Raw genomic sequence first — 24,507 nt, 5'->3', positions numbered from 1 at the left:
CCAGATATTTCCTGATTTCTCATGCAATTTATCCTTTGAACCACTGAATGTTTAAGTGTTGTTTAACCTCCATGTATTTGTGAAAGTTCTGGTTCTTTGGTGGTTATTGATTTCCAGTTTCATTCCATTATGGTCAGAGAAAGTGCTTTGAATAATTTCAGTCTTTTAAAATTTATTAATACCTGTTTTGTGCCCCAGAATATGATCTGTCCTAGAGAACTTACCATGAGCACTTGAGAAGAATATATATCCTGGTTTTTGGGGGTGCAACGATCTATGTATGTGTGTTAGTTCTGATTCATTTAACACATTGTTTAGGTTCTCTATTTCCTTATTGATCCTCTGTCTGGTTGTTCTAGCTATAGAAGAGAGTGTTGTATTGAAGACTCCCACTATTTTGTAGAAATGTCTATTGCTCCCTTCAGTTTTGTCAGTTTGCCTCATGTATTTTAGAGCTCCTTGATAGGGTGCATAAACATTTATGGTTGTTATTTCTTCTTGGTGAATTGTCCCTTTTATTAATATATGGTGTCCTTCCTTGTCTTTGTGACATCTTTGCATTTACAGTCTATTTTGTTTGATATTAGTATAGCTTCCTCTGGCTTTCTTTTGTTTATAGCTTGCTTGGAATATCTTTTTCCATCCTTTCACTGTTAACCTATTTGTATCCTTGTGTCTAAGATGTCTCTTGTAAACAACATATAGATGTGTCATGTTTTTTTAATCCATTATGCAAATCTGTATCTTTTAATTGGAGAGATTATTCAATTCACATTCAAAGTTACACTGTAGAGGCAGTTCTTCATTCAACCATCTTATCCCTTGGTTTTTATTTGTCAGATATATTTTTTCCTTTCTTTCTTTTTATCCTTTGAGTAACCCTTACTAATAGTCTTCAATTCTGTGTCCTCCTCCAGACTTCTCTCTCCTGTCTTTTTTTTTTTTTTCCAGCTGACAGAACTCCCTTTAGTATTTCTTTCAGGACAGGTCTCTTGTTACAGATTATCTCAGCATTTGTTTGTCTGTGAAAAGTTTAATCTCTCCCTCACTTTTTTTTCCTACTTTTTTGGATTTTTAAATAGCATCTTTATTGATATATAATTCACATACCATAAAATCCATTTTAAAGTGTGCAATTCAGTGGTTTTCAGTATATTCACAGAGTTGTGCAAACATCACACTATCTAATTCCAGAACATTTTCATCATCCCACAGAGAAATCCCATACTATTACTAGTCACTGCTCATTGTCCCCACCCATAACCCCTAGCAACCAGTAATCTGTCTTCTGCCTTCGGATTTGCCAGTTCTGGACATTTCATATAAATGTTGTCATACAACATGTGGCCATCTGTAACTGCCTTATTTCACTTAGCATAATGTTTTCAAGGTTCATCTGTGCTGTACCCTGTGTCAGTACTTCATTCCTTTTAATGGCCAAATAATATTTATATGTCTATAACACATTTTTGTTTATTCATTCATCAGTTGATGAACATTCAGGATGTCTACACTTTGGAGCTGTTATGAATAATGCTTCTATGAACACAGGTTTTTGTGTGGACATAGGTTTTCAAGTCTCTATTTATAGTGATTGCATTTTTTTTTTTCATCTTCACTAACTTTATTATGGAAATGCAAAGCAAAACTACAGTGAGATATCATTTAATACCCACCAGAATCTTCACTACTAAAAAACAGAAGACTGTATGTGTTGAGAGGATGTGGAGAAAGCAGAACACTCATTTGTTATTGGTTGGAATGTAAAATGGTGCAGCTGCTGCAGGAGAGAGTTTGGTGTTTCCTTAGGAAGCTAAGTATAGACTTTTCATATGATTCAAAAATCCTGCTACTAGATATATATCCAGGAGTACTGAAAGCAGGGACACGAATAGACATTTGCACACCGATGTTAATAGCAGCATTATTGACAATTGTCACAGGTGGAAACAATCCAAGTGTCCATAAACCGATGAATTGAAAAGCAAAATGTGGTATACACGTATGATGGAAGATTATTTACTAGTCAGAGGGAATGAAGTCTTGATGTATGCAACGTGTTGGAAGACATTATTTTGAGTAAAATAAGCCAGACACAAAACAACAAATTTTGTATGATCTCACTAATATGAACTAAGTATTATAAGCATACTCCTGAGGGTAGAATCTAGAATATAATTTACCAGGAGATATAGTGGGAGTAGTGAATGGGAGCTGATGCTTAATTTGTATGGAATTTTTATTTAAGTTGATAGTAGATGTTTGGAAAAGGATAAAGGTGATTATAGCACATTACTCTGATTATAATTAATGACATTGAAATGTTTGTGAAAGTGGATGAGAGGCTAGTTTTAGGTCATGTATGTTACTAGAAGGAAAGCTAGAGATTAAAATATGGGTCTGTATAGCATAGTGAAACCTGTGCTGGATGGTGCCTGTGGTGAATTGTACAGATATAAGAATGTTCTTTCATGAACTATAACAAATGTATGACACTAGTACAAGGTGTTAACAGTATGGTGGTAATGGGGTGACTTTTAGGCACAGTTATAAGTAGGCTTGGCCTCTCCTTTGCAGTAACAAGCTTCATAAGGGCAATCCCCAAGATTGAGGGTTTAGTCTTCTAAATTTGTAGTCCTTAATGCTTGTGAGAATATCAGGAATTCCCCAGGTGGAGGAGTTTAATATTTCCACATTTTTCCCCAGTCTCTCAACGGGGCTTTGCAAATACATTTTTACGCTCTGCCCAAATTACTTTGTATCGGGGCTTCACACTAAATCTCTACAAACCAACCAGATCTCACTCCCTATTCAAAGTTCTATGTAATTATGCTGTTTGAATAAACTGACCATACAAGTTAAATTATATAGTGTGCTACAGAAAATATAGATTTTGCATCAAATAAACATGTCTTGCTTTAGACCATAGTAATTTGATTGAAGGAATGGCAGAGGAGCTTGAGAGAATTCAACAGATAACAGATATATGGCAATTCAGTTGACAGGAACTGGATATGGAGAATGACAGAGAAGGAAATATTCTTAGCTTCCATGACTAGATGAATAGTGGTGCTCAGAAAGCACAATGTAGTATGATTACATTTGGAGACGTTGGAGACCATGACATCTGTTTTGTGAATGTTGAAATGGAGATGTTGGATGGTCTTCTGGATACAAATGGGTCTTGAGCTGAGAGTAGAAGTCTGTGTGAGAGATAATGAGATTGCATGTATACTGATGGTCAATTGATTTTTCGATTTGCAGGTATTTTGTTGGGAATTTTTGCATCTATATTCATTAGGGAGATTGGCCTGTAGTTTTCCTTTTTTGTGGCATCTTTGCCTGATTTTGGTATTAGATTGATGTTAGCTTCATAAAATGTGTTAGGTGGTGTTCCATTTTCTTCAATGTTTTGAAAGAGTTTAAGTAAGATTGGTGTCAGTTCTTTTTGGAAGGTTTGGTAGAATTCCCCTGTGAAGCCATCTGGCCCTGGGCATTTATTCGTGGGAAGCTTTTTGATGACTGATTGGATCTCTTTGCTCATGATTGGTTGGTTGAGGTCTTCTATTTCTTCTCTGCTCAGTTTAGGTCGTTCAGATGTTTCCAGGAAATTGTCCATTTCCTCTGCATATCCAGTTTGTTGGCATACAGTTGTTCATAGTGTCCTCTTATAATTTTGTTATTTCTTCAGGATCCACAGTAATGTCACCTATCTCATTCATTATTTTGTTTATATGGGTCTTCTCTCTTTCTGATTTTGTCAGTCTAACTAGGGGCTTGTCAATTTTGTTGATCTTCTCAAAGAACCAACTCTTGGTGTTATTTATTCTATTTTTTTTTGTTCTCTATGTCGTTTATTTCTGCTTTAATCCTTGTTATTTCTTTTTAGGATTAGTTTGCTGTTCATTTTCTAGCTTCTTCTGCTTTAATCCTTGTTATTTCTTTTTAGGATTAGTTTGCTGTTCATTTTCTAGCTTCTTCAGTTGCTCCATTAGTTTTGTGATTTTAGCTCTTTCTTCCTTTTTTATGTATGCGTTTAGTGCTATAAACTTCCCCCTCAGTACTGCTTTTGCTGCTTCCCATAGGTTTTGATATGTTGTGTTCTCATTTTCATTCATTTCTATGTATTTAGCAATTTCTCTTGCTATTTCTTCTTTAACCCACTGATTGTTTAGGAGTGTGTTGTTTAACCTCCAGGTATTTGTGAATTTTTTAAGTCTCTGATGGTTATTGACTTCTAATTGTATTCTATTGTGGTCAGAATCTGTGCTTTGAGTAATTTCAATTTTTTAAAATCTATTGAGGCTTATTTTATGCCCCAGCATATGGTCTATTCTGGAGAAAGTTCTGTGAGCACTAGAGGAGAATGTGATTTGGGATGTAATGTTCTATATATGTCTGTTAAATGAAATTCATTTATCAGATTGTTTAGGTTTTCATTTTCCTTATTGGTCTTCTGTCTGGTTGATCTATGTATAGGAAAGAGTGATGTGTTGAAGTCTCCCACAATTATTGTGGAAACATCAATTGTTTCCTTTAGTTTTGCCAGTGTTTGTCTCATGTATTTGATGGCACCATGATTGGGTGCATAAACATTTATAATTGTTATTTCTTCTTGTTGAATTACCCCTTTTATTAGTATGTAGTGGCCTTCTTTGTCTCTTATTAACATCCTTGCATTTAAGTCTGTTTTATCTGAGATTAATATTGCTTCTCCTGCTTTCTTTTGGCTGTAGCTTGCATGAAATATTTTTTCCATCCTTTCACTTTCAATTTCTTTGTGTCTCTGTGTCTAAGATGAGTCTCTTGTACACAACATATTTATGGTTCATATTTTTTGATCCATTCTGTGAATCTATATCTTTTAATTGGGGAGTTTAATCCATTTACATTCAATGTTATTACTGTGAAGGCATTTCGTGAATCAGCCATCCCATCCTTTGGTTTATGTTTGTCAGATATATTTTTTTCCCTCTCTCTCTCATTGTCCTTTAATGAACCAATATTGAATCTCTTTATACTGAACCTTTCTCCATCTCTCTCTCTCCTTTCTTTGTTTCTTTGTTGGTCGGGCTTCCTTTAGTATCTGAAGTACGGCAGGTCTTTTATTGGCAAAATCTCTCAGCATTTGTTTGTCTGTGAAAAATTTAAGCTCTCTGTCAAATTTGAAGGAGAGCTTTGCTGGATAAAGTGTTCTTGGTTGGAAATTTTCCTCTCTCAGAATTTTAAATATGTCATGCCACTGCCTTCTCACCTCCATGGTGGCCGCTGAATAGTCACTACTTAGTCTTATGTTGTTTCCTTTTTATGTGGTGAATTGCTTTTCTCTTGCTGCTTTCAGAACTTGCTCCTTCTCTTCAGTATTTGAGAGTCTGATCGGAATATGTCTTGGAGTGGGCTTATTTGGATTTATTCTACTTGGAGTTTGCTGGGCATTTATGCTTTGTGTATTTACTTTGTGTAGAAGGTTTGGGAAGTTTTCCTCAACAGTGTCTTTGAATACTCTTTCTAGACCCTTACTCTTCTTTTCCCCTTCTGGGACACCAATGAGTCTTTTTTTTTTTTTTTTTTAATCTTCATTTTATTGAGATATATTCACATACCACGCAGTCATACAAAACAAATCGTACTTTTGATTGTTTACAGTACCATTACATAGTGGTACATTCATCACCCAAATCAATCCCTGGCACCTTCATTACCACACACACAAAAATAACAAGAATAATAATTAAAGTGAAAAAGAGCAATTGAAGTAAAAAAGAATACTGGATACCTTTGTCTGTTTGTTTCCTTCCCCTATTTTTCTACTCATCCATCCCTAAACTAGACAAAGTGGAGTGTGGTCCTTATGGCTTTCCCAATCCCATTGTCACCCCTCATAAGCTACATTTTTATACAACTGTCTTCGAGATTCATGGGTTCTGGGTTGTAGTTTGATAGTTTCAGGTATCCACCACCAGCTACCCCAATTCTTTAGAACCTAAAAAGGGTTGTCTAAAGTGTGCATAAGAGTGCCCTCCAAAGTGACCTCTCGGCTCGTTTTGGAATCTCTCTGCCACTGAAGCTTATTTCATTTCCTTTCACATCCCCCTTTTGGTCAAGAAGATGTTCTCCATCCCACGATGCCAGGTCTACATTTCTCCCCGGGAGTCGTATTCCACGTTGCCAGGGAGATTCACTCCCCTGGGTGTCTGATCCCACGTAGGGGGGAGGGCAGTGATTTCACCTTTCAAGTTGGCTTAGCTAGAGAGACAGGGCCACATCTGAGCAACAAAGAGGCATTCAGGAGGAGGCTCTTAGGCACAACCATAGGGAGGCCTAGCCTCTCCTTTGCAGCAACCGTCTTCCCAAGGGTAAAACCTGTGGTAGAGGGCTCAACCCATCAAACCACCAGTCCCCTATGTCTGTGGTCATGTTAGCAACCATGGAGGTGGGGTAGGCGAATATCCCTGCATTCTCCACAGGCTCCTCAAGGGGGCACTACATCTTTTTTTTTTCCTTGTTTTTCTTTCTTTTTTTTTTTTTTTTAACTTTCCCTTCTTTTTTAAATCAACTGTATGAAAAAAAAAGTTAAAAAGAAAACAAACATACAATAAAAGAACATTTCAAAGAGACCATAACAAGGGAGTAAGAAAAAGACAACTAACCTAAGATAACTGCTTAACTTCCAACATGTTCCTACTTTACCCCAAGAAAGTTACCTAATATAGCAACATTTCTGTGAACTTATTCCTACTATATCCATCAGAAATTAACAGACCATAGTCATTCCTGGGCATCCCCAGAACGTTAAATAGCTTATCTGTTCTTCTTGGATTATTGTTCCTCCTTCCTTAATTGCTCTCTATTGCTAGTTCCCCTACATTCTACATTATAAACCATTTGTTTTACATTTTTCAAAGTTCACATTAGTGGTAGCATATAATATTTCTCTTTTTGTGCCTGGCTTATTTCGCTCAGCATTATGTCTTCAAGGTTCATCCATGTTGTCATATGTTTCACGAGATCATTCCTTCTTACTGCCGCATAGTATTCCATCGTGTGTATATACCACATTTTATTTATCCACTCATCTGTTGAAGGACATTTGGGTTGTTTCCATCTCTTGGCAATTGTGAATAATGCTGCTATGAACATTGGCGTGCAGATATCTGTTCGTGTCACTGCTTTCTGATCTTCCGGGTATATACCGAGAAGTGCTATCGCTGGATCGAATGGTAACTCTATATCTAGTTTTCTAAGGAACTGCCAGACTGACTTCCAGAGTGGCTGAACCATTATACAGTCCCACCAACAATGAATAAGAGTTCCAATTTCTCCACATCCCCTCCAGCATTTGTAGTTTCCTGTTTGTTTAATGGCAGCCATTCTAACTGGTGTTAGATGGTATCTCATTGTGGTCTTAATTTGCATCTCTCTAATAGCTAGTGAAGCTGAACATTTTTTCATGTGTTTCTTGGCCATTTGTATTTCCTCTTCAGAGAACTGTCTTTTTATATCTTTTGCCCATTTTATAATTGGGCCGACAGTACTATTGTCATTGAGTTGTAGGATTTCTTTATATATGCAAGATATCAGTCTTTTATCAGATACATGGTTTCCAAAAATTCTTTCCCATTGAGTTGGCTGCCTCTTTACCTTTTTGAGAAATTCCTTTGAGGTGCAGAAACTTCTAAGCTTGAGGAGTTTCCATTTATCTATTTTCTCTTTTGTTGCTTGTGCTTTGGGTGTAAAGTCTAGGAAGTGGCCGCCTAATACAAGGTCTTGAAGATGTTTTCCTACATTATCTTCTAGGAGTTTTATGGTACTTTCTTTTATATTGAGATCTTTGGTCCATTTTGAGTTAATTTTTGTGTAGGGGGTGAGTTAGGGGTCCTCTTTCATTCTTTTGGATATGGATATCCAACTCTCCCAGCCCCATTTGTTGAAAAGACCATTATGACTCAGTTCAGTGACTTTGGGGGCCTTATCAAAGATCAGTCGGCCATAGATCTGAGGGTCTATCTCCGAATTCTCAATTCGATTCATTGATCTATATGTCTATCTTTGTGCCAGTACCATGCTGTTTTGGCAACTGTGGCTTTATAATAAGCTTCAAAGTCAGGGAGTGTAAGTCCTCCCACTTCGTTTTTCTTTTTTAGAGTGTCTTTAGCAATTCGAGGCATCTTCCCTTTCCAAATAAATTTGATAACTAGCTTTTCCAAGTCTGCAAAGTAGGTTGTTGGAATTTTGATTGGGATTGCATTGAATCTGTAGATGAGTTTGGGTAGAATTGACATCTTAATGACATTTAGCCTTCCTATCCATGAACATGGGATATTTTTCCATCTTTTAAGGTCCCCTTCTATTTCTTTTAGTAGAGTTATGTAGTTTTCTTTGTATAGGTCTTTTACATCTTTGGTTAAGTTGATTCCTAGGTACTTGATTTTTTTAGTTGCTATTGAAAATGGTATCTTTTTCTTGAGTGTCTCTTCAGTTTGTTCATTTCTAGCATATAGAAACATTACTGACTTATGTGCATTAACCTTGTATCCCGCTACTTTGCTAAATTTGTTTATTAGCTCTAGTAGGTGTATCGTTGATTTCTCAGGGTTTTCTAGATATAAGATCATATCATCTGCAAACAATGACAGTTTTACTTCTTCTTTTCCAATTTGGATGCCTTTTATTTCTTTGTCTTGCCGGATTGCCCTGGCTAGCACTTCCAGCACAATGTTGAATAACAGTGGTGACAGTGGGCATCCTTGTCTTGTTCCTGATCTTAGAGGGAAGGCTTTCAGTCTCTCACCATTGAGTACTATGCTGGCTGTGGGTTTTTCATATATGCTCTTTATCATGTTGAGGAAGTTTCCTTCAATTCCTACCTTTTGAAGTGTTTTTATCAAAAAGGGATGTTGGATTTTTTCAAATGCTTTTTTAGCATCTATTGAGATGATCAATTGATTTTTCCCTTTTGACTTGTTAATGTGTTGTAATACATTGATTTTCTTATGTTGAACCATCCTTGCATGCCTGGAATGAACCCCACTTGGTCATGGTGTATGATTTTTTTAATGTGTCTTTGGATTCGATTTGCAAGTATTTTGTTGAGGATTTTTGCATCTATATTGATTAGGGAGATTGGCTGGTAGTTTTCCTTTTTTGTAGCATCTTTGCCTGGTTTTGGTATTAGATTGATGTTAGCTTCATAAAATGAGTTAGGTAGTGTTCCATTTTCTTCAATGTTTTGAAAGAGTTTGAGTAAGATTGGTGTCAGTTCTTTCTGGAAAGTTTGGTAGAATTCCCCTGTGAAGTCATCTGGCCCTGGGCATTTATTTGTGGGAAGACTTTTGATGACTGATTGGATCTCTTTGCTTGTGATGGGTTGGTTGAGGTCTTCTATTTCTTCTCTGGTCAGTCTAGGTTGTTCATATGTTTCCAGGAAATTGTTCATTTCTTCTACATTATCCAGTTTGTTGCCATACAGTTGTTCATAGTATCCTCTTATAATTTTTTTAATTTCTTCAGGATCTGCAGTTATGTCACCTTTTTCATTCATTATTTTGTTTATATGGGTCTTCTCTCTTTTTGATTTTGTCAGTCTAGCTAGGGGCTTGTCAATCTTGTTGATCTTCTCAAAGAACCAACTTTTGGTGATATTTATCCTCTCTATTGTTTTTTTGTTCTCTATGTCATTTATTTCTGCTTTAATCCTTGTTATTTCTTTTCTTGTACTTGGTTTAGGATTGGTTTGCTGTCCATTTTCTAGCTTCTTCAGTTGATCCATTAGTTCTTTGATTTTGGCTCATTCTTCCTTTTTAATATATGCGTTTAGTGCTATAAATTTCCCCCTTAGCACTGCTTTTGCTGCATTTTGGTATGTTGTGTTCTCATTTTCATTCGTCTCTATATATTTAGCAATTTCTCTTGCTATTTCTTCGTTAACCCACTGATTGTTTAGGAGTGTGTTGTTTAACCTCCAGGTATTTGTGAATTTTCTAAGTCTCTGATGGTTATTGACTTCTAATTGTATTCCATTGTGGTCAGAGAATGTGCTTTGAATAATTTCAATCTTTTTAAATTTATTGAGGCTTGTTTTATGTCCCAGCATTTGATCTATTCTGGAGAAAGTTCCATGAGCACTAGAAAAGTATGTGTATCCTGGTGATTTGGGATGTAATGTCCTGTAAATGTCTGTTAAATCTAATTCATTTATCAGATTGTTTAGGTTTTCAATTTCCTTATTGGTCTTCTGTCTGGTTGATCTATCTATAGGAGAGAGTGATGTGTTGAAGTCTCCCACAATTATTGTGGAAGCATCAATTGCTTCCTTTAGTTTTGCCAGTGTTTCTCTCATGTATTTTGTGGCACCTTGATTGGGTGCATAGACATTTACGATTGTTATTTCTTCTTGCTGAATTGCCCCTTTTATTAGTATGTAGTGGCCTTCTTTGTCTCTCAAAACATCCCTGCATTTGAAGTCTATTTTATCTGAGATTAATATTGCTACACCTGCTTTCTTTTGGCTGTAGCTTGCATGAAATATTTTTTTCCATCCTTTCACTTTCAGTTTCTTTGTGTCCCTGTGTCTAAGATGAGTCTCTTGTATGCAACATATTGATGGTTCATTTTTTTTGATCCATTCTGCGAATCTATATCTTTTAATTGGGGAGTTTAATCCATTGACATTCAACGTTATAATGTTTGCCATATTTTTCCCCTCTCTCTATTAATATCCTTTATTGTACCCATACCGAATCTCTTTAGTACTGAACCTTTCTCCAAGTCTCTCTGTCCTGTCTTTGTTTCTCTATCTGTAGGGCTCCCTTTAGTATCTCCAGTAGGGCAGGTCTCTTGTTAGCAAATTCTCTCAGCATTTGTTTGTCTGTGAAAAATTTAAGCTCTCCCTGAAATTTGAAGGAGAGCTTTGCTGGATAAAGTATTCTTGGCTGGAAATTTGGAAATTTTTCTCACTCAGAATTTTAAATATATTGTGCCACTGCCTTCTCGCCTCCATGGTGGCTGCTGAGTAGTCACTACTCAGTCTTATGCTGTTTCCTTTGTATGTGGTGAATTGCTTTTCTCTTGCTGCTTTCAGAACTTGCTCCTTCTCTTCTGTGTTTGACAGTGTGATCAGTATATGTCTCGGAGTGGGTTTATTTGGATTTATTCTATTTGGGGTTCGCTGAGCATTTATGATTTGTGTATTTATGTTGTTTAGAAGATTTGGGAAGTTTTCCCCAACAATTTCTTTGAATACTCTTCCTAGTCCTTTACCCTTTTCTTCCCCTTCTGGGACACCAATGAGTCTTATATTTGGACATTTCATATTATCTATCATATCCCTGAGGTCCATTTAAATTTTTTCAATTTTTTTCCCCATTCTTTCTTTTATGCTTTCATTTTCCATTCTGTCATCTTCGAGGTCACTGATTCGTTGTTCAACTTCCTCTAGTCTTGTACTATGAGTGTCCAGAATCTTTTTAATTTGGTCAACAGTTTCTTTAATTTCCATAAGATCATCCATTTTTTTATTTAGTCCTGCAATGTCTTCTTTATGCTCTTCTAGGGTCTTCTTGATTTCCTTTGTCTCCCATACTATGGTCTCATTGTTCATCTTTAGTTCTTTGAGTAGCTGCTCTAGGTGCTGTGTCTCTTCTGATCTTTTGATTTGGGTGCTTGGGCTTGGGTTATCCATATCGTCTGTTTTTTTCATATGCTTTATAATTTTCTGTTGTTTTTGGCCTCGTGGCATTTGCTGAACTTGATAGGGTTCTTTTAGTATTTGTAGACCAATTGAAGTCCTTATCTCTAATTTATCAGATCTACAGCTTCGTGGAGTACACTTTCTCTAACTAACCAGCAGGTGGCTTCCACGAGCCACCTGTTCTCCACAAGCCAGTTCTCCCCTGCTTAGCCTTTTTGGTGAGTGGGGGAATGAGTCTTGTGGGGTCTAATTGGTGTCCCAAGCTTGCGTGTGTAGTTGGTGTTGCCTGCCCTGTATATGGGGCGTGTTTCTGGGCAGTCAGGGAGGGGGGGGTGGCTCTAACAATCAAATCTCCCTTGTGATCCTAGAGTTTTAAGGCTGCTTCAATAGTCTAATCCTTCATTTCAGTCCTGCCACAGTTTGTCTCTGCCACTGACCCACAAGTCCTTGGTATTGGCGTATGGCTCCTGAGACTTGCAAGTGGGCCCCTCTTCCAGGCCGTGCACCCCCTGGTCCTCTGTTGAGGGATGACTGTGCTATGTCACATGTGAGTGCCGTCCTCCCAGGGCAGTTCTGGGCTGCTGGGCTGTGTAGGGAGGCTCCCAGTCTGCTGAAATGATGGCTGAATGGGGCTTTGTTAATTCACACTGCTCTACCTTCCCAACTCTGGGACAATCAGCTGAGGTTGCAAGGAAGGCTAATGTCCACGCCCAGTTTTGTGGTGTGTGCCTGTTATTTGAAGCACTTCCGTCACACTGAGTTGTCTGGGGCAGTTCTGGGCTATGGGGCTGGCGATGGGCAGGAGTGTTTCCTGTCCACCAGGATGATGGCTGTGAGCGGACACCCCCCTTTTCTTGGGAAGTTGTGGTGTTTAGTGAATTTTCTCAGCCACTGGATTATTGCGTTTTGTCTCAGAGCTCTCCTAGTTCTGTTCTTGACTTGACCTGCCCAAATTGCAGGTCTTTGAAGCTTTCTGTGTTGGGCTTCTTAGAGTAATTGTTTTAGAAAAAGAAAAAAGGATTAAAAAAAAAAAAGGGCCCTCCTCAGAGATCTAATGGGTTATTGAAATGCTGATAGACAAAGCAACCAGGGCCATTAAGGAAAGGTCCACAGGGCAGAGAGATCAGCTTTTCTTCGAGATTTGCATATGCGCCTCAGGGCCTGAGCTCAGGCCTGGGCTCTGCCCTTCCCCCTTCTATGTTCACCAGAACTCCAAAAATCCTCCGCTTTTATTTTGGAGTTTTTCGTGTTATTTTTTTTCTATGCCTGTCTCCTCTCTGCTGGGCTGGCTGCTCTCAGATTCTCTGGTGTCTGGTCTCCGTCTATCTATGGTTGGAGTTTGGATCAGGAGAATGAGTTTCCGATAAGGGCTGCCACTGCAGTTCTCCCTTCTGCTTCCCGGAGCTGACAGCCCCTCCTCCCATGGGACTGAGCCTGGCAGGGAGGGGCGCGGGTCCCCTGGCTGCGAAAACTTACAGATTTCGCTGATCTCAGCAGTTCCACGTTTTCATGAGTGTTGTATGAAGTATGCCCAAAGACAGATTGCTCTGTGGTGTCCAGTCCACGCAGTTCCTGGCTTTCTACCTACTTTCCTGGAGGAGTAACTAAAACATACAGCTCACCAGTCTGCCATCTTGCCCCGCCTCTACCAATGAGTCTTATATTTGGACGTTTTATTTTATCTTTCATATCCCTGAGGTCCATTTTGATTTTTTCGATTTTTTTCTCCATTCTTTCTTTTGTTCTTTCATCCTCCAGGTCGCTGATTCGTTGTTCAGCTTCCTCTAGTCTTGTACTATGAGTATCCAGAATCTTTATAATTTGGTCGATAGTTTCTTTTATTTCCATAGGATCATCTACTTTTAAATTTACTCTTGCAATTTCTTCTTTATGTTCTTCTAGGGTCTTCTTTGTGTCCTTTGTATCCTGTGCCATGCTCTCGTTGTTTGTATTTAGTTCTTTGATTAATTGCTTCAAGTACTGCATCTCCTCTGATCTTTTGATTTGGGTGTTTGGGTTTGGGTTATGCATGTTGTCTGCTTTTTTTTTAATATGCTTTAAAATTTTCTGTTGTTTTTGGCCTCTTGGCATTTGCTTAACTTGATAGGGTTCAAATTCTTCTTTATGTTCTTCTAGTGTGTTCTTGATATCCTTTTTATCTTTAGCCATTCCACTGAAGTTATTTAGGAGATTTATATGTACATTTTTGATTAGTTGTTCCAAATTCTGTGTATCCTCTAGCTTTTTAATTTGATCATTTGGCTTGGTCATTTCTTCTTCTTCTTCTTTTTCTTATTCTTTTAAAGAAAAATGTTTTATTGAAGTGGTTCTGTAATATTTATAGACAGGCTTAGAAAATCTTGAGTTATTTCACTGAATTACAGAATTCTTAGTATTACAGACAAGAAGTAAATTAACTTTAGAAGGCAGTAGAGGAGGAACCTAAGATGGCGACTAGGTGCTTTTTGTAGTATAACCTATCACTTGAACATATCAGAGCTATTTATGTAACAGGCTAAAGAACAAAAGTAAGAGATTATAGATGCTTTAGTACCACCCATGTTATCTACTAGGATCACAGTGTGAGCAGCAGAGTGTAGATCCATGGTAGTAGTTCCTCGGATGAAACAGCTTAGACAGAATCTTCCACAAACACAGGTTTTTGCAGTATCCAAATCATGGCAGAAATGGAAAGGAATGATTTGAGAGCCATGTGGAATCCTGTTATATAATATGGTTCACGCAGCAGATCCCAGTAAAGTTAATGGTGCTTGCAGCATTATAATTGGGAGGACTTTTGATTGTTCAAAAGTATTTCCAAAAAGATCCAAGTACTCAAGAGATAGATTTTTAAATTTACTAGGCAAAAAAAAGAAGCTTATTTTGAGCTGCTGACAAAAAATGCAGGGTTTTCAGTTGTTCCCATCTTGAAAGGAAATGGAATCAGTTCATTATCATCAATTTTTAACTCTGTAAGTTCTTGGAACTCACAAAACTCACAGGAAGTGCCTTAGTTTTGTTCTTGCTGAGATCCAGAGTCTGAAGTGACTTCTGGAGTACAGATTGACACAAGGCCACATTAAATGACTCCAAGTGATTGTCATTAACATTAAGTTCTTGCATGTAGATAAGGTCTCCCGTCATAGCTGGCAGCTTTTTTTTTAAAAATTCAATTTTATTAAGATATATTCACATATTTTATACAATCACCCAAAGTGTACAATCAGTTGTTCACAATACTGTCATATAGTTGTGCATTCATCACCCCAATCTATTTTTTGAACATTTTCCTTGTACCAGAAAAAAGTGAAAATAAGAATAAAAAATAAAAGTAAAGAAGAACACCCAACACTCCCCCCTTCCTACCCTATTTTTCATTTAGTTTTTTGTCCCCATTTTTCTACTCATCCCTCCATAAACTGGATAAAGGGAGTGTGATCCATAGTGCTTTCACAATCATACTGTTACCTCTTGTAAGCTACATTGCTATACAATCATCTTCAAAAGTCAAGGCTACTGGGTTGCAGTTTGATAGTTTCAGGTATTTATTTCTAGTTATTCCAATGCATTAAAACCTAAAAAGGGTTATCTGTATAGTGCATAAGAATGCCCACCAGAGTGACCTCTCGACTTTATTTGGAATCTCTTAGCCACTGAAACTTTATTTTGTTTCATTTCATTTCACATCCCTCTTTTGGTCAAGAAGATGTTCTCAATCCCATGTTATTGGGTCCAGATTCATCCCTGGGAGTCATATCCCTCATTGCCAGGGAGATTTACACTCCTGGGAGTCAGATCCCATGTGTGGAGGGAGGGCAGTGAATTCACCTGCTGAGTTGGCTTAGCTAGAGAGAGAGAGGGCCACATCTGAGCAACAAAGAGGTCCTCAGGGGGAGACTCTTAGGCACAATTATAAGCAGGTTTAGCCTCTTCTTTGCAGTGATGAGCTTCATAAGGGCAAGTCCTGGGATAGAGGGCTTGGCACATCAAACCGCCAGTCCTCAGTGTTTGTGAGAACATGAGCAACAATCCAGGTGAGGAAGCCCAACACCTCTGCATTTTCCCCCAGCTCCTCAGGGAGGCCCTGCATATAAATCTTTATTCTCTGTCCAGATTACCTTGGGATGTGTTGCTATTTCACACTAACCTATGCAAACCTACCAGGTCTCACTTCCTATTATGGTATTTGAATGAACTGTGTGGGTTAAATTGTTTAGGAAATACAGATCTTGCACTGACTAAATATCTCTTCCCTTGGTCTCACATAGAATTCAAAGTTTTAAAATGCGGTTAGTATTGTCTTTTACCCTTTGGCCCAGTTTGCCCTAGTCCTAACCACATCTGCTTCATTCATATCTCTAGTTGAAGTCTGGATTCTTTTTCAGCTTTTTAAACAGTTCCTGTATGTGCTAATACTGATAGTCATATCTGCTGAGCTCTAGCTCCAAGTTTCAGATTTCATGTAGATACCCAAATTGGAAGCTTTTTTATATGGTTGTGACTCAAGTCTACTTTCTTACTGTGTTTTAAGCAAAAGTATATGCATATCAACCTTGGAAAGTCTACAGTAAGTCTGAAGATGTTCCAGAGAATATGGGAAGTTCTTGCTTAGAGGATAGTTCTTTTTGGATGTGATAACCATTTTTGTTTTAAATTTTTCAAGTTCTGAAGTTTTTACTGGTGTGAGGGTTGAAAGTGGTACCTCAGCATCACCACCTTGGTGATCCTGTCTCACAGCTGAAAGGAAACCCTTTAAACGACTGGAATTGGCCTCTTCTGGGAAGCTGCCTCTTCTGCCATCACCTGTTCAAACACCTTACTTTGACAGATATCCACAGGAGGTTCCTTTAACCAAACAGTGGCTTTTCCTTCATCCACCAATTTGGTGAAGAATTGCTCAGTGTTCTCCTTTAGCTCATAGTGGTTCCCATACTTGTCTTTCAGGGTGAAGATGAGCAGGCAGGCGGGGTGCACGCCTCTGTTTCGACCCCTACTTGGGGCCGTGGCCAGCTCCTGGGCATCTGCTGACAGAGGCTCAGCATTTCCCAGACACCTCTGCCCTGGTTCCTCAGTCCCAAGGCCAGCAGCTGCCACCAGATCACCTCCACCTTGCAGTGCAACTTCAGCACCCCCGAGTGGCTGCAACTGGGCCCACTACTCATCTATGAAACTACCTCCTCCCCGCCACGCCGTAGCCAGGGACCTGGCCATATCTTCTTGCATCTTCATGTGCTTTGTAATTTTCTGTTGGTTTTTTGACATTTGAATATCTTGATAAGGTTATTTTGGTGAAAGTTGATTTCCTTCACTCTCCTAAGATTTTATAGTTGCTTGTGGTTGCCTTGAGAGTCTCCTTGGGCACTTGGTTTGTTGGTAATTCCCAGTCAGATCAAGGCCGAGGCCTCCCGTGGGAGATACAAGTCTATTTGGAAATATGTTGAAGACTGGGCAGAAAGAGTTTGCCAGGGTGCGCTTTCCCTATCTTCCCAGCAGATGGTGCTCTTGGGCCACCTCTTCCTGCCTCAAGCCTGCTCTCCCTCCCTGCGGCAGCCTGGTGGGCAGGGTTCATACCAGGTGAAAGTCCAGTCTATGCAGGTGTCTGTGTGTACTGAAAGCCTCCAGCTCTGGGGCTGGGGGCTGGGTCCTATGCACCTTGGCAGAAACTCGACTGTGGGCATGATGGATCTGCTGATTCCTAGGCTCCTGAGTGGAATGAACTCAGGCTATGGGATTGAGAGGTTCACCTTTTTCAGCCTGCAGCTAGCCTGTACCCATGGGCCTCTGGCATTGAGTTGGAGCTCTTGGTGCCTCCTTGTTGCTATCTCCTTTGCCCCTGCCTCTCCACCGTGCACTCCATGAGCGCCCTGGGCCTCCGTGGAGAAAGGATATAGGCAGCGGAACCCAGTGTCTCTCTCGCCAGCCAATTGTCAGATTGGTTCTGCTCTGTGTCCCCTCTGCTCCTGAAGGGAGGGGCCCCCCAGTCTTCCCCCAAACCAGGCACCCACAGCGGTCTGCCTCAAGATTGAGGGATAGGCACTGGGCACTGCTGAAGGTCTCTGTGTGTGGCTAAAACAAGTCTGACGGTTCCCAGGTTCCCACACGGGAGCTCCCAGCTGGCTGTGGAGATGGGGGTGTGGGGGTGCCCACTCCTCCTGCAGCCGCTCTGGCATGTGTAGCAGCCAGCCCCAGGTGCAGGCACTATTGAATAAAGTCACCCCGTCCTCTCAGTCATATTTTCTCCACTTTTTCATCCATGTCCTCCCTATATAATGTAGAAGTCTGTCTCTGACCACTTGTACCCTGAAACTGCTGACCTGGTCGTTTTCTGCCTTTTCTTCAGTTATTCCACAGTGGAGGAGTTAGCTCTGTCTATCCTATTCCTCCGTCTTCCAGGATTCCTTTTTATTGCTAGACTCTGTTTCTTTGATGGCACACTGCTCTGTGTTGGAACCCTGTGACTGAGGACTTTGGGAGGATTACAGATAGATTCAGTATCAGGCTGACACTCTTTTTGTTTGATCTACCTCCAAAACCATCTTTCCTAGTGACCTCTGGGCTGGATCTTGTTCTCCAGGGTTGATTTTCTCATGGGTACCACAGACTCAGCATGTCCCAAATTAAATTAATCATCTTTTCTCACAAATCTGCTACACCACCTCTGTTCCTTTCCTTGATGAAAGACACACCATCCTCTGGTAGCTTAAACCAGAAACCATCTCATCCTCAGTTCTCATGAATTTCTACTGAATTCCTGTCCTTTCTGTCTCTCAGTCTATCTTCTTTGACTATTTCACTGCTGCAGTCTTAGCTCAGAGATCCTGCCTCATCTCTTGCCTGGATAATTACAGTTGTCCTCCAACTGGTGTCTTTGCCTTCTCTTTCTCTTCCCCCGCTAACTTTTTTGCTTTCCTGGTCCACATTCCTGCTTAAAAGCTTATTGGTGGCTACAGTTTGCCTATGTTCAATGATGTGATAAATACTCTAGTAGAGGTGTGTACACATTGGTGTAAGAGCAACTGATTTTACTTTAGGTGGTCCGGTAGTGATAACCAGAAGTGATATTTGTGCAGGGTCTTGGAGGATGATGGGATGATAGGGCAGCATGAGCAAGGGCACCACATCATGAGCTGCTTAACTTCTCTGTGCCTCAGTCTCCTCACTTGAAATATGGGTGTAACCTCAGAATTGTTATGAGGGTTAGATGAGTTTATGTATGGAAAGTGCATGGCACATGGTGAGTGCTCTATGGTGTCAGCTGTTATAAGGGTGATTATTATGATTTAATGCTATTGTACACCAGGGAACACAGTAGAACCAGTTGTCTTTTTTACCTGCTTTCATTTTAAAACAAAGGTCACAAACTCTAGTGCCTGCAAGGGCCAGGCAAGCACTGAAGTGGTTGTACAAACCAGGTAGGGGCTGAAAAGCACTTGCTGAAATAAAACGGGAGCAGCTCCTTGTCTATTTTCAAGAAAAGTCATAAATCCAGAATTCTTTGTGAAATATTCCAATTTTTAAATGTTGATAATTAATTAAAAAAATATTACAAGCCTAATAAACCACATCTCTGGGCCCTATTTAACCCAAAGGCCATCAGTGTATAACCTTTCCTTTAATGGTTTCCTTTGAGGTGATCTGCCCAAGTCTAGCACAGTTTTTTCTTGAGGGTAGGATTAAGTTGGTTTTGAAGACTGGTTTTTATGAGCCCCTTTACCTTGCAGGACTTTTCCAGACAGGTTATGTCACCGGCAGAGGCTGCCCTGAAGTTCCCTGCAGCCCAGAGACTATGTACAAGAGGAATGGTCTGATGGCTAGTGTGTTGGTCACCTCTGCCACTCCACAGGTACGGAGGCTGTGAGGATTGGGACAGTGGGCGGAGGGGCCCTTTCATCTGACCCAGGCCTCAGCTGAGCAATGGGCAGCAGGGCTTCAGGGCTTGATGAATGCCATTATTCTTAGCACCCCTGAGGCCCCAGGCCATGCCAGGAGCAAGATTTGGGAGGTACACAGCCCTGAGGATCAGTATATTTTCTGAAGTTGTTCCCTTCAAAGAAAAACAAATACCTGCCCAGCCCAGTTGTAGCAAGTGCCACATTCCATTTTGGTGGCAAGAAGGGATCAGACTTTTCCCAGGAAAAGCTGTTGGTAATTATAAATAAGTCATACATTCTGGAATGAAGTCAGACAGAAATGATTCCAGCTGGCCCTCTGTTCTTATTTACCGTGCTCAGTAGGAAATGGCTATAAGGACTGGTGGTCTGAGAGTGGGTTGGGCTAGGGCCCCTACCATGGGGGTTTGGGAGTTTGCTTTCCAAGCTCAGTAAGGAACCAAGGCATGCAGGAGGAGTGATGTTATCTGAGGCCCAGGGATAACACCATGTCAAATGTGCCATGTCTAGCTCCTGTGGCACACTGGAAAGGCAGCGCACAGTGTTTTTAACTCACAAAGCCCTCATTTCAAGTTGTTTTTTTTTAACCAGCCAGAAATGCACAGGAACCAATTCATTTCTTATAATCCTTTCAGAAATTCCTTATTTTGTTTTCTGGTCCTGAAAGAAGACTTTTGGGTGCCTTTTAAAATTTCCTGATGGCATCAATACAGATTGATGTAAAGTTGCTTCGTCATCATCATCGTTATAATCATCATCATTGCCAATGAATATATATTTGGGCAACTTTTGATTAGACCAGATCCCTTGTACAAGTGTGTTTGAAGTAGATGCAAGGGGTGTTACTGCACTGTTGTAAAACCAGAATTCCCTTTCTTCCTAAGTAACTGGCTCTGTTTGATAACTAGAGGAATCAGACTTCTGTTTCCATCTACAATTTACACTTTGTCTAAAGTAAAATTTCCTTCTTCTCCAGTCTCTGTGGGTGTGTATGTGTATGCCTATATATGTGAATGTGTATAGCTGTGTATACATACATATACATATTTGTACATATATGTGTATGTGCATACATGCATGTGTGTTTTTGTCTAGCACATGAAAGGTACTCAATAAATATTTGTTGAATGAATGAATGAATACATGTATAATTGAAGTGTACAGTAAATTTTGGTGACTGAATGACACATATACATATGTCCATAATTTAGTGCTTACTATATGTCAGGCACTTTTTTTTGCATGTTCCACAGGCATTATCTCATTTTATCCTCACAATAACCCCATTAGGTATGTACTTTTATTTTATTCCCTGTAATAGTGTTCTCTAGAGAAACAGAGCTGACAGGACTCTCACACACACACACACATATGTACACATATACACACACACACATATGTAAATATTAAGAGATTTATTATAGGAATTGACTCATATGACTGTGGGGATCGGCAGGTCCAAACTTCATAGGGGAGGCCACAAATTGGAAACTCTGATGGAGGTGACACTGAATTCCCCAGGGGAAATGGGCCAGCTGAAATTGAGATAGAAATTCTTTCTGACTGCTGAAATTCTCAATTCTCCCTATAAAGCCTCAAACTGATTGCATGAAGATACTCCTCTCATTGCTGAAGGCAGTCTCTTTTGTTGATTATAAATGTAATCAGCCAATAGTTGCAATCAACTGAATAATGATTTAAATGCACCTACAAAATACCCTCACAGTAGCAATCACGCCAGGTGACCAAACAACTGGACACCATAACCTTGACAAATTGACACATGAAATTAACCATCACATTCCCGTTTTATAGATGAGAAAAATTAGACGTGGAGAGGAGAAGTGAATAAACTGGCCTTGAATCACACAGCTAGTTAGAGGTGGGTGAAAATTCAAAGCCAGTGCTCATAACCACACTCCACTGTCCTGAAGAGAATCAGCCCTGTGATCCTGATGTAGCCTTCCAGGAATGGAAGGTGGATCCAGGACTCAAATCAGCATCTGCTGGGGAGGGGGATTCTGTCAGTTGCTTTATAAGCTTCCTTCTACATAATCTGTTCCACAACCCTGGGAAGTAAGTTTTATTTTTTCAGTTGATGACTGAGACTCAGTAAAATGAAGTAACTTGCCTCAGTCAGATGGCACAGTGGTATGGAGCTGGCATTTTAACCACCCTGTCTGATTCAGAGCTGTTAGCCATTATGACATACTGCTTCTTAAGATCATCTGAAACGTTTTTGGTATAGTAGACTAATTTGTAAAACCTCTTAATGACACAGGCCTATTAAAATCTAAAGAGTTAAGTTCCTGATCATTTTTTTAATCTCACATTTTCGGTTGATTTTGGTTTCTCTCACTGGCCCCAAAATACTCTAGTTTCCAGTAAGATTGCAAAGTTTCTCCAGATGTAGCCATTTTGGAAAGAGTGAAGTAAAGAGGAATTAATAGAAGCATATTTGCTAAGTCCTAGTCCAAGATGTTGAGATTAATGGAAACCAAAAAATCTGTCCTCATGAGTTGAGACGAATAAAGCCATTTATTGATGGGGCACAGTTTTTGAGTGGCAAACATAAATGGTTCACAAAAGTAGAGCTTGATGAAATTAGATGAAATTAAAGAGAAAGTATGTTCAACATTCTGCGATCCGCAGTGTTAGGCTTCATGAAACCAATCACATTTGGGGAGTTTTAATTGCTTTTTATGGGAGACACTTTCTTTACACGCAGGACCTGCAGTGCTCCTCTCAACACAAGGAACTCTACTAAAAGTAACTTTCACAGCAATCTCCAAAGCCCTTTGGTTACCTCTCACCTCATCAGCTAATAGGCTTTGAATTTCAAGTTGTCCACACATGAAATAAGCCTTGGGAGCCAGTTTTACATCCTGTGTAACAATTTCCTGCAGTGACTTCAAGTAGGAAGACAAAACGCAAAACTAGGTAATGCTTGAATGACGTGACATATCAAATTATCTCCTCAGGCCTCCTAAGATGCAAAGGCCTGTTCTTTCTGAAGGAAGAGTGTGCTGTATCTTTTTATTTCACCAGTACACTGCCAGCTAGAAGCACTAAGGGTGTAGCGACTGAGAGTGTGAGTTATGGAGACAGGAAGATACAAAACTAGCTTCAAATTCTTGTGGCTCTTCAGTTTCCTGGCGGAGACATCTTGGAGAAGGAATATTTTGCCACTTCCGTATCTGTAGAGGGGGAATAATAGTAGTGTGTATTCACAGGGTTGTTATTAAAATTAAATGAGATGATGCATATGAAGTACTTAACGAAGTGCCTGAAATAGTGTTAAACAATAGAATGTTTTATCTACAATTCTGTCATTGCCACATCCACATTTCTGAGGAGATGTATAAGTGATTCCAAGCCAGACTGTTCATCTGGTGCCATCTTTCCCTGTCTTCCACAGGGCAGCAGCAGCTCAGACTCTCTGGAGGGCCAGAGCTGCGATTATGCCAGCAAGAGCTACGATGCTGTCATATTTGATGTCTTGAAAGTGACTCCTGAGGAGTTTGCCGTAAGTAGCACAGAACTGACGTGGGAGCTGGGTACTATGGCAGGGCATTAGAGGAGGTCACTACTGAGGGCTTTTTGCTCAGGTTGGAAATAACCCATGTACCCAATGATAGGGGATTGTTGAATAAAGTAAGGTATGTCCTTTATTTAATACTATGCAGCATTAAAAAGGATGATGTCAACTTAGAAATTAGCGACTTTGGCAGACATATACAATATCTATAAATAGTAAGTGAAAGGAGGAGCTTATAGCATAATTTATAGAAGATAATGCCATTTTAAAAAAAGCATATGCAACAGATACATATAGTTGCATAATAAAAGTTCTAGATCTAATATTTACATATTCATAAATATCTTGATATATATAATCAAACATTATTTATAGTAGTTTCTGGTTATAGGATTCCAGATAATTGGAATTTAATTTTTTGGTTTCTTGTATTTTCTGTGTTTTTGTAATGACTATTTTCTACGATGATAAATAGTATTATTTGAGCAATATTTTTAATTTTAAATGTTTTAAAATCCTTTTTTCTTCAACCAATGTTTTGCTGCCAATCTGGCCAAGGGACTGATCCTTGCAGTAGAGAATAGTTGGCTTATTGTTTTGCCATGACTGTTTCCTCCTTTTGCATTTTGAGAGTGGAGGGAATATATTGGTTCTGGGATGATCTTGTGTCTGATTCCAAGGGCTGTCCAAGAGCTGTACTTTTTTTTTTCCAGAACTGTTGAAGTGTTTCCCATCCATGCTCACTTCTGTCCTCCCCCTTATATGTAAGAGATTTTGCACCCTTCAGGGTACTATGGAGCTAACTGGTCCCTATCTCATTGCTTGGCTGTCATTGGCTCCACATTTACGTTGTGTCAGGCTGTGCTGAGCTTGGCATATATGTCATCCTTTGGTGCTCAGAGATCCTTTTAAAACCTGCTCAAAACCCTCTAATGGTTTTCTCATACTAGAGTGAGATCCACAGTTCATCCTGAGTCCTCCAAGGCTCTCTGTGATCTGGCTAAGCCTCTTCTCCTGCCCCAATACCTTGCTCTCCAGCTATATATTGGATGCCTCTTTCTTCTTCAGCTCACTAGATATCCTCCTGCTTCAGGATTCTCTTTCAGTCCTAACTACTGCTCTCCAGATATCTGCTTAGACTCTGTTCAAATATCAGCCCTTAGAGTGTTTTACTGAGCCAAAAGAGCATCTTTACATCACTATCTCTCTCTTTGCATTGCTTTTTTTTTTTCCCCATTACTCTTATTACTACCTGTTCTGGTTTACTAATGCTGCTGTTATGCAAAATACCAGAAATGGATTGGCTTTTATAAAGGGGGTTTATTTGGTTTATTTGGTTACAAATTTACATGAAAATGTCCAAATTAAGGCATCAACACAAGTATACCTTC

General features: G+C 39.5%; 1 protein-coding gene and 1 pseudogene across 11 annotated transcripts in view; one reads left to right on the top strand and one right to left on the bottom strand.

The window, feature by feature from the left end:
* Positions 1 to 24,507, top strand: part of RALGPS1 (Ral GEF with PH domain and SH3 binding motif 1) — a 427,751-nt gene that overhangs the window by 65,482 nt on the left and 337,762 nt on the right. For 10 of the 11 annotated variants that reach the window (XM_037798268.1, XM_037798267.1, XM_037798269.1 and 7 more), the window contains 2 exons: positions 19,411 to 19,532; positions 22,997 to 23,104. In XM_037798268.1, the coding sequence (XP_037654196.1) occupies positions 19,476 to 19,532; positions 22,997 to 23,104 (165 nt within the window). In that variant the 5' untranslated portion in view covers positions 19,411 to 19,475. Of the gene's footprint in view, positions 1 to 16,893; positions 16,926 to 19,410; positions 19,533 to 22,996; positions 23,105 to 24,507 lie in introns of those variants that run through there. The other variant, XM_037798270.1, reaches the window with a different exon arrangement.
* Positions 14,252 to 16,851, bottom strand: LOC119505080 (annotated as a pseudogene).

The sequence above is a fragment of the Choloepus didactylus genome, chromosome 10, assembly GCF_015220235.1.
Source record: "Choloepus didactylus isolate mChoDid1 chromosome 10, mChoDid1.pri, whole genome shotgun sequence".
NCBI classification, from domain to species: Eukaryota; Metazoa; Chordata; class Mammalia; order Pilosa; family Megalonychidae; genus Choloepus; species Choloepus didactylus.
Note: the sequence above shows the minus strand (reverse complement) of the source record. Positions and strands in the feature narration are given on the sequence as shown.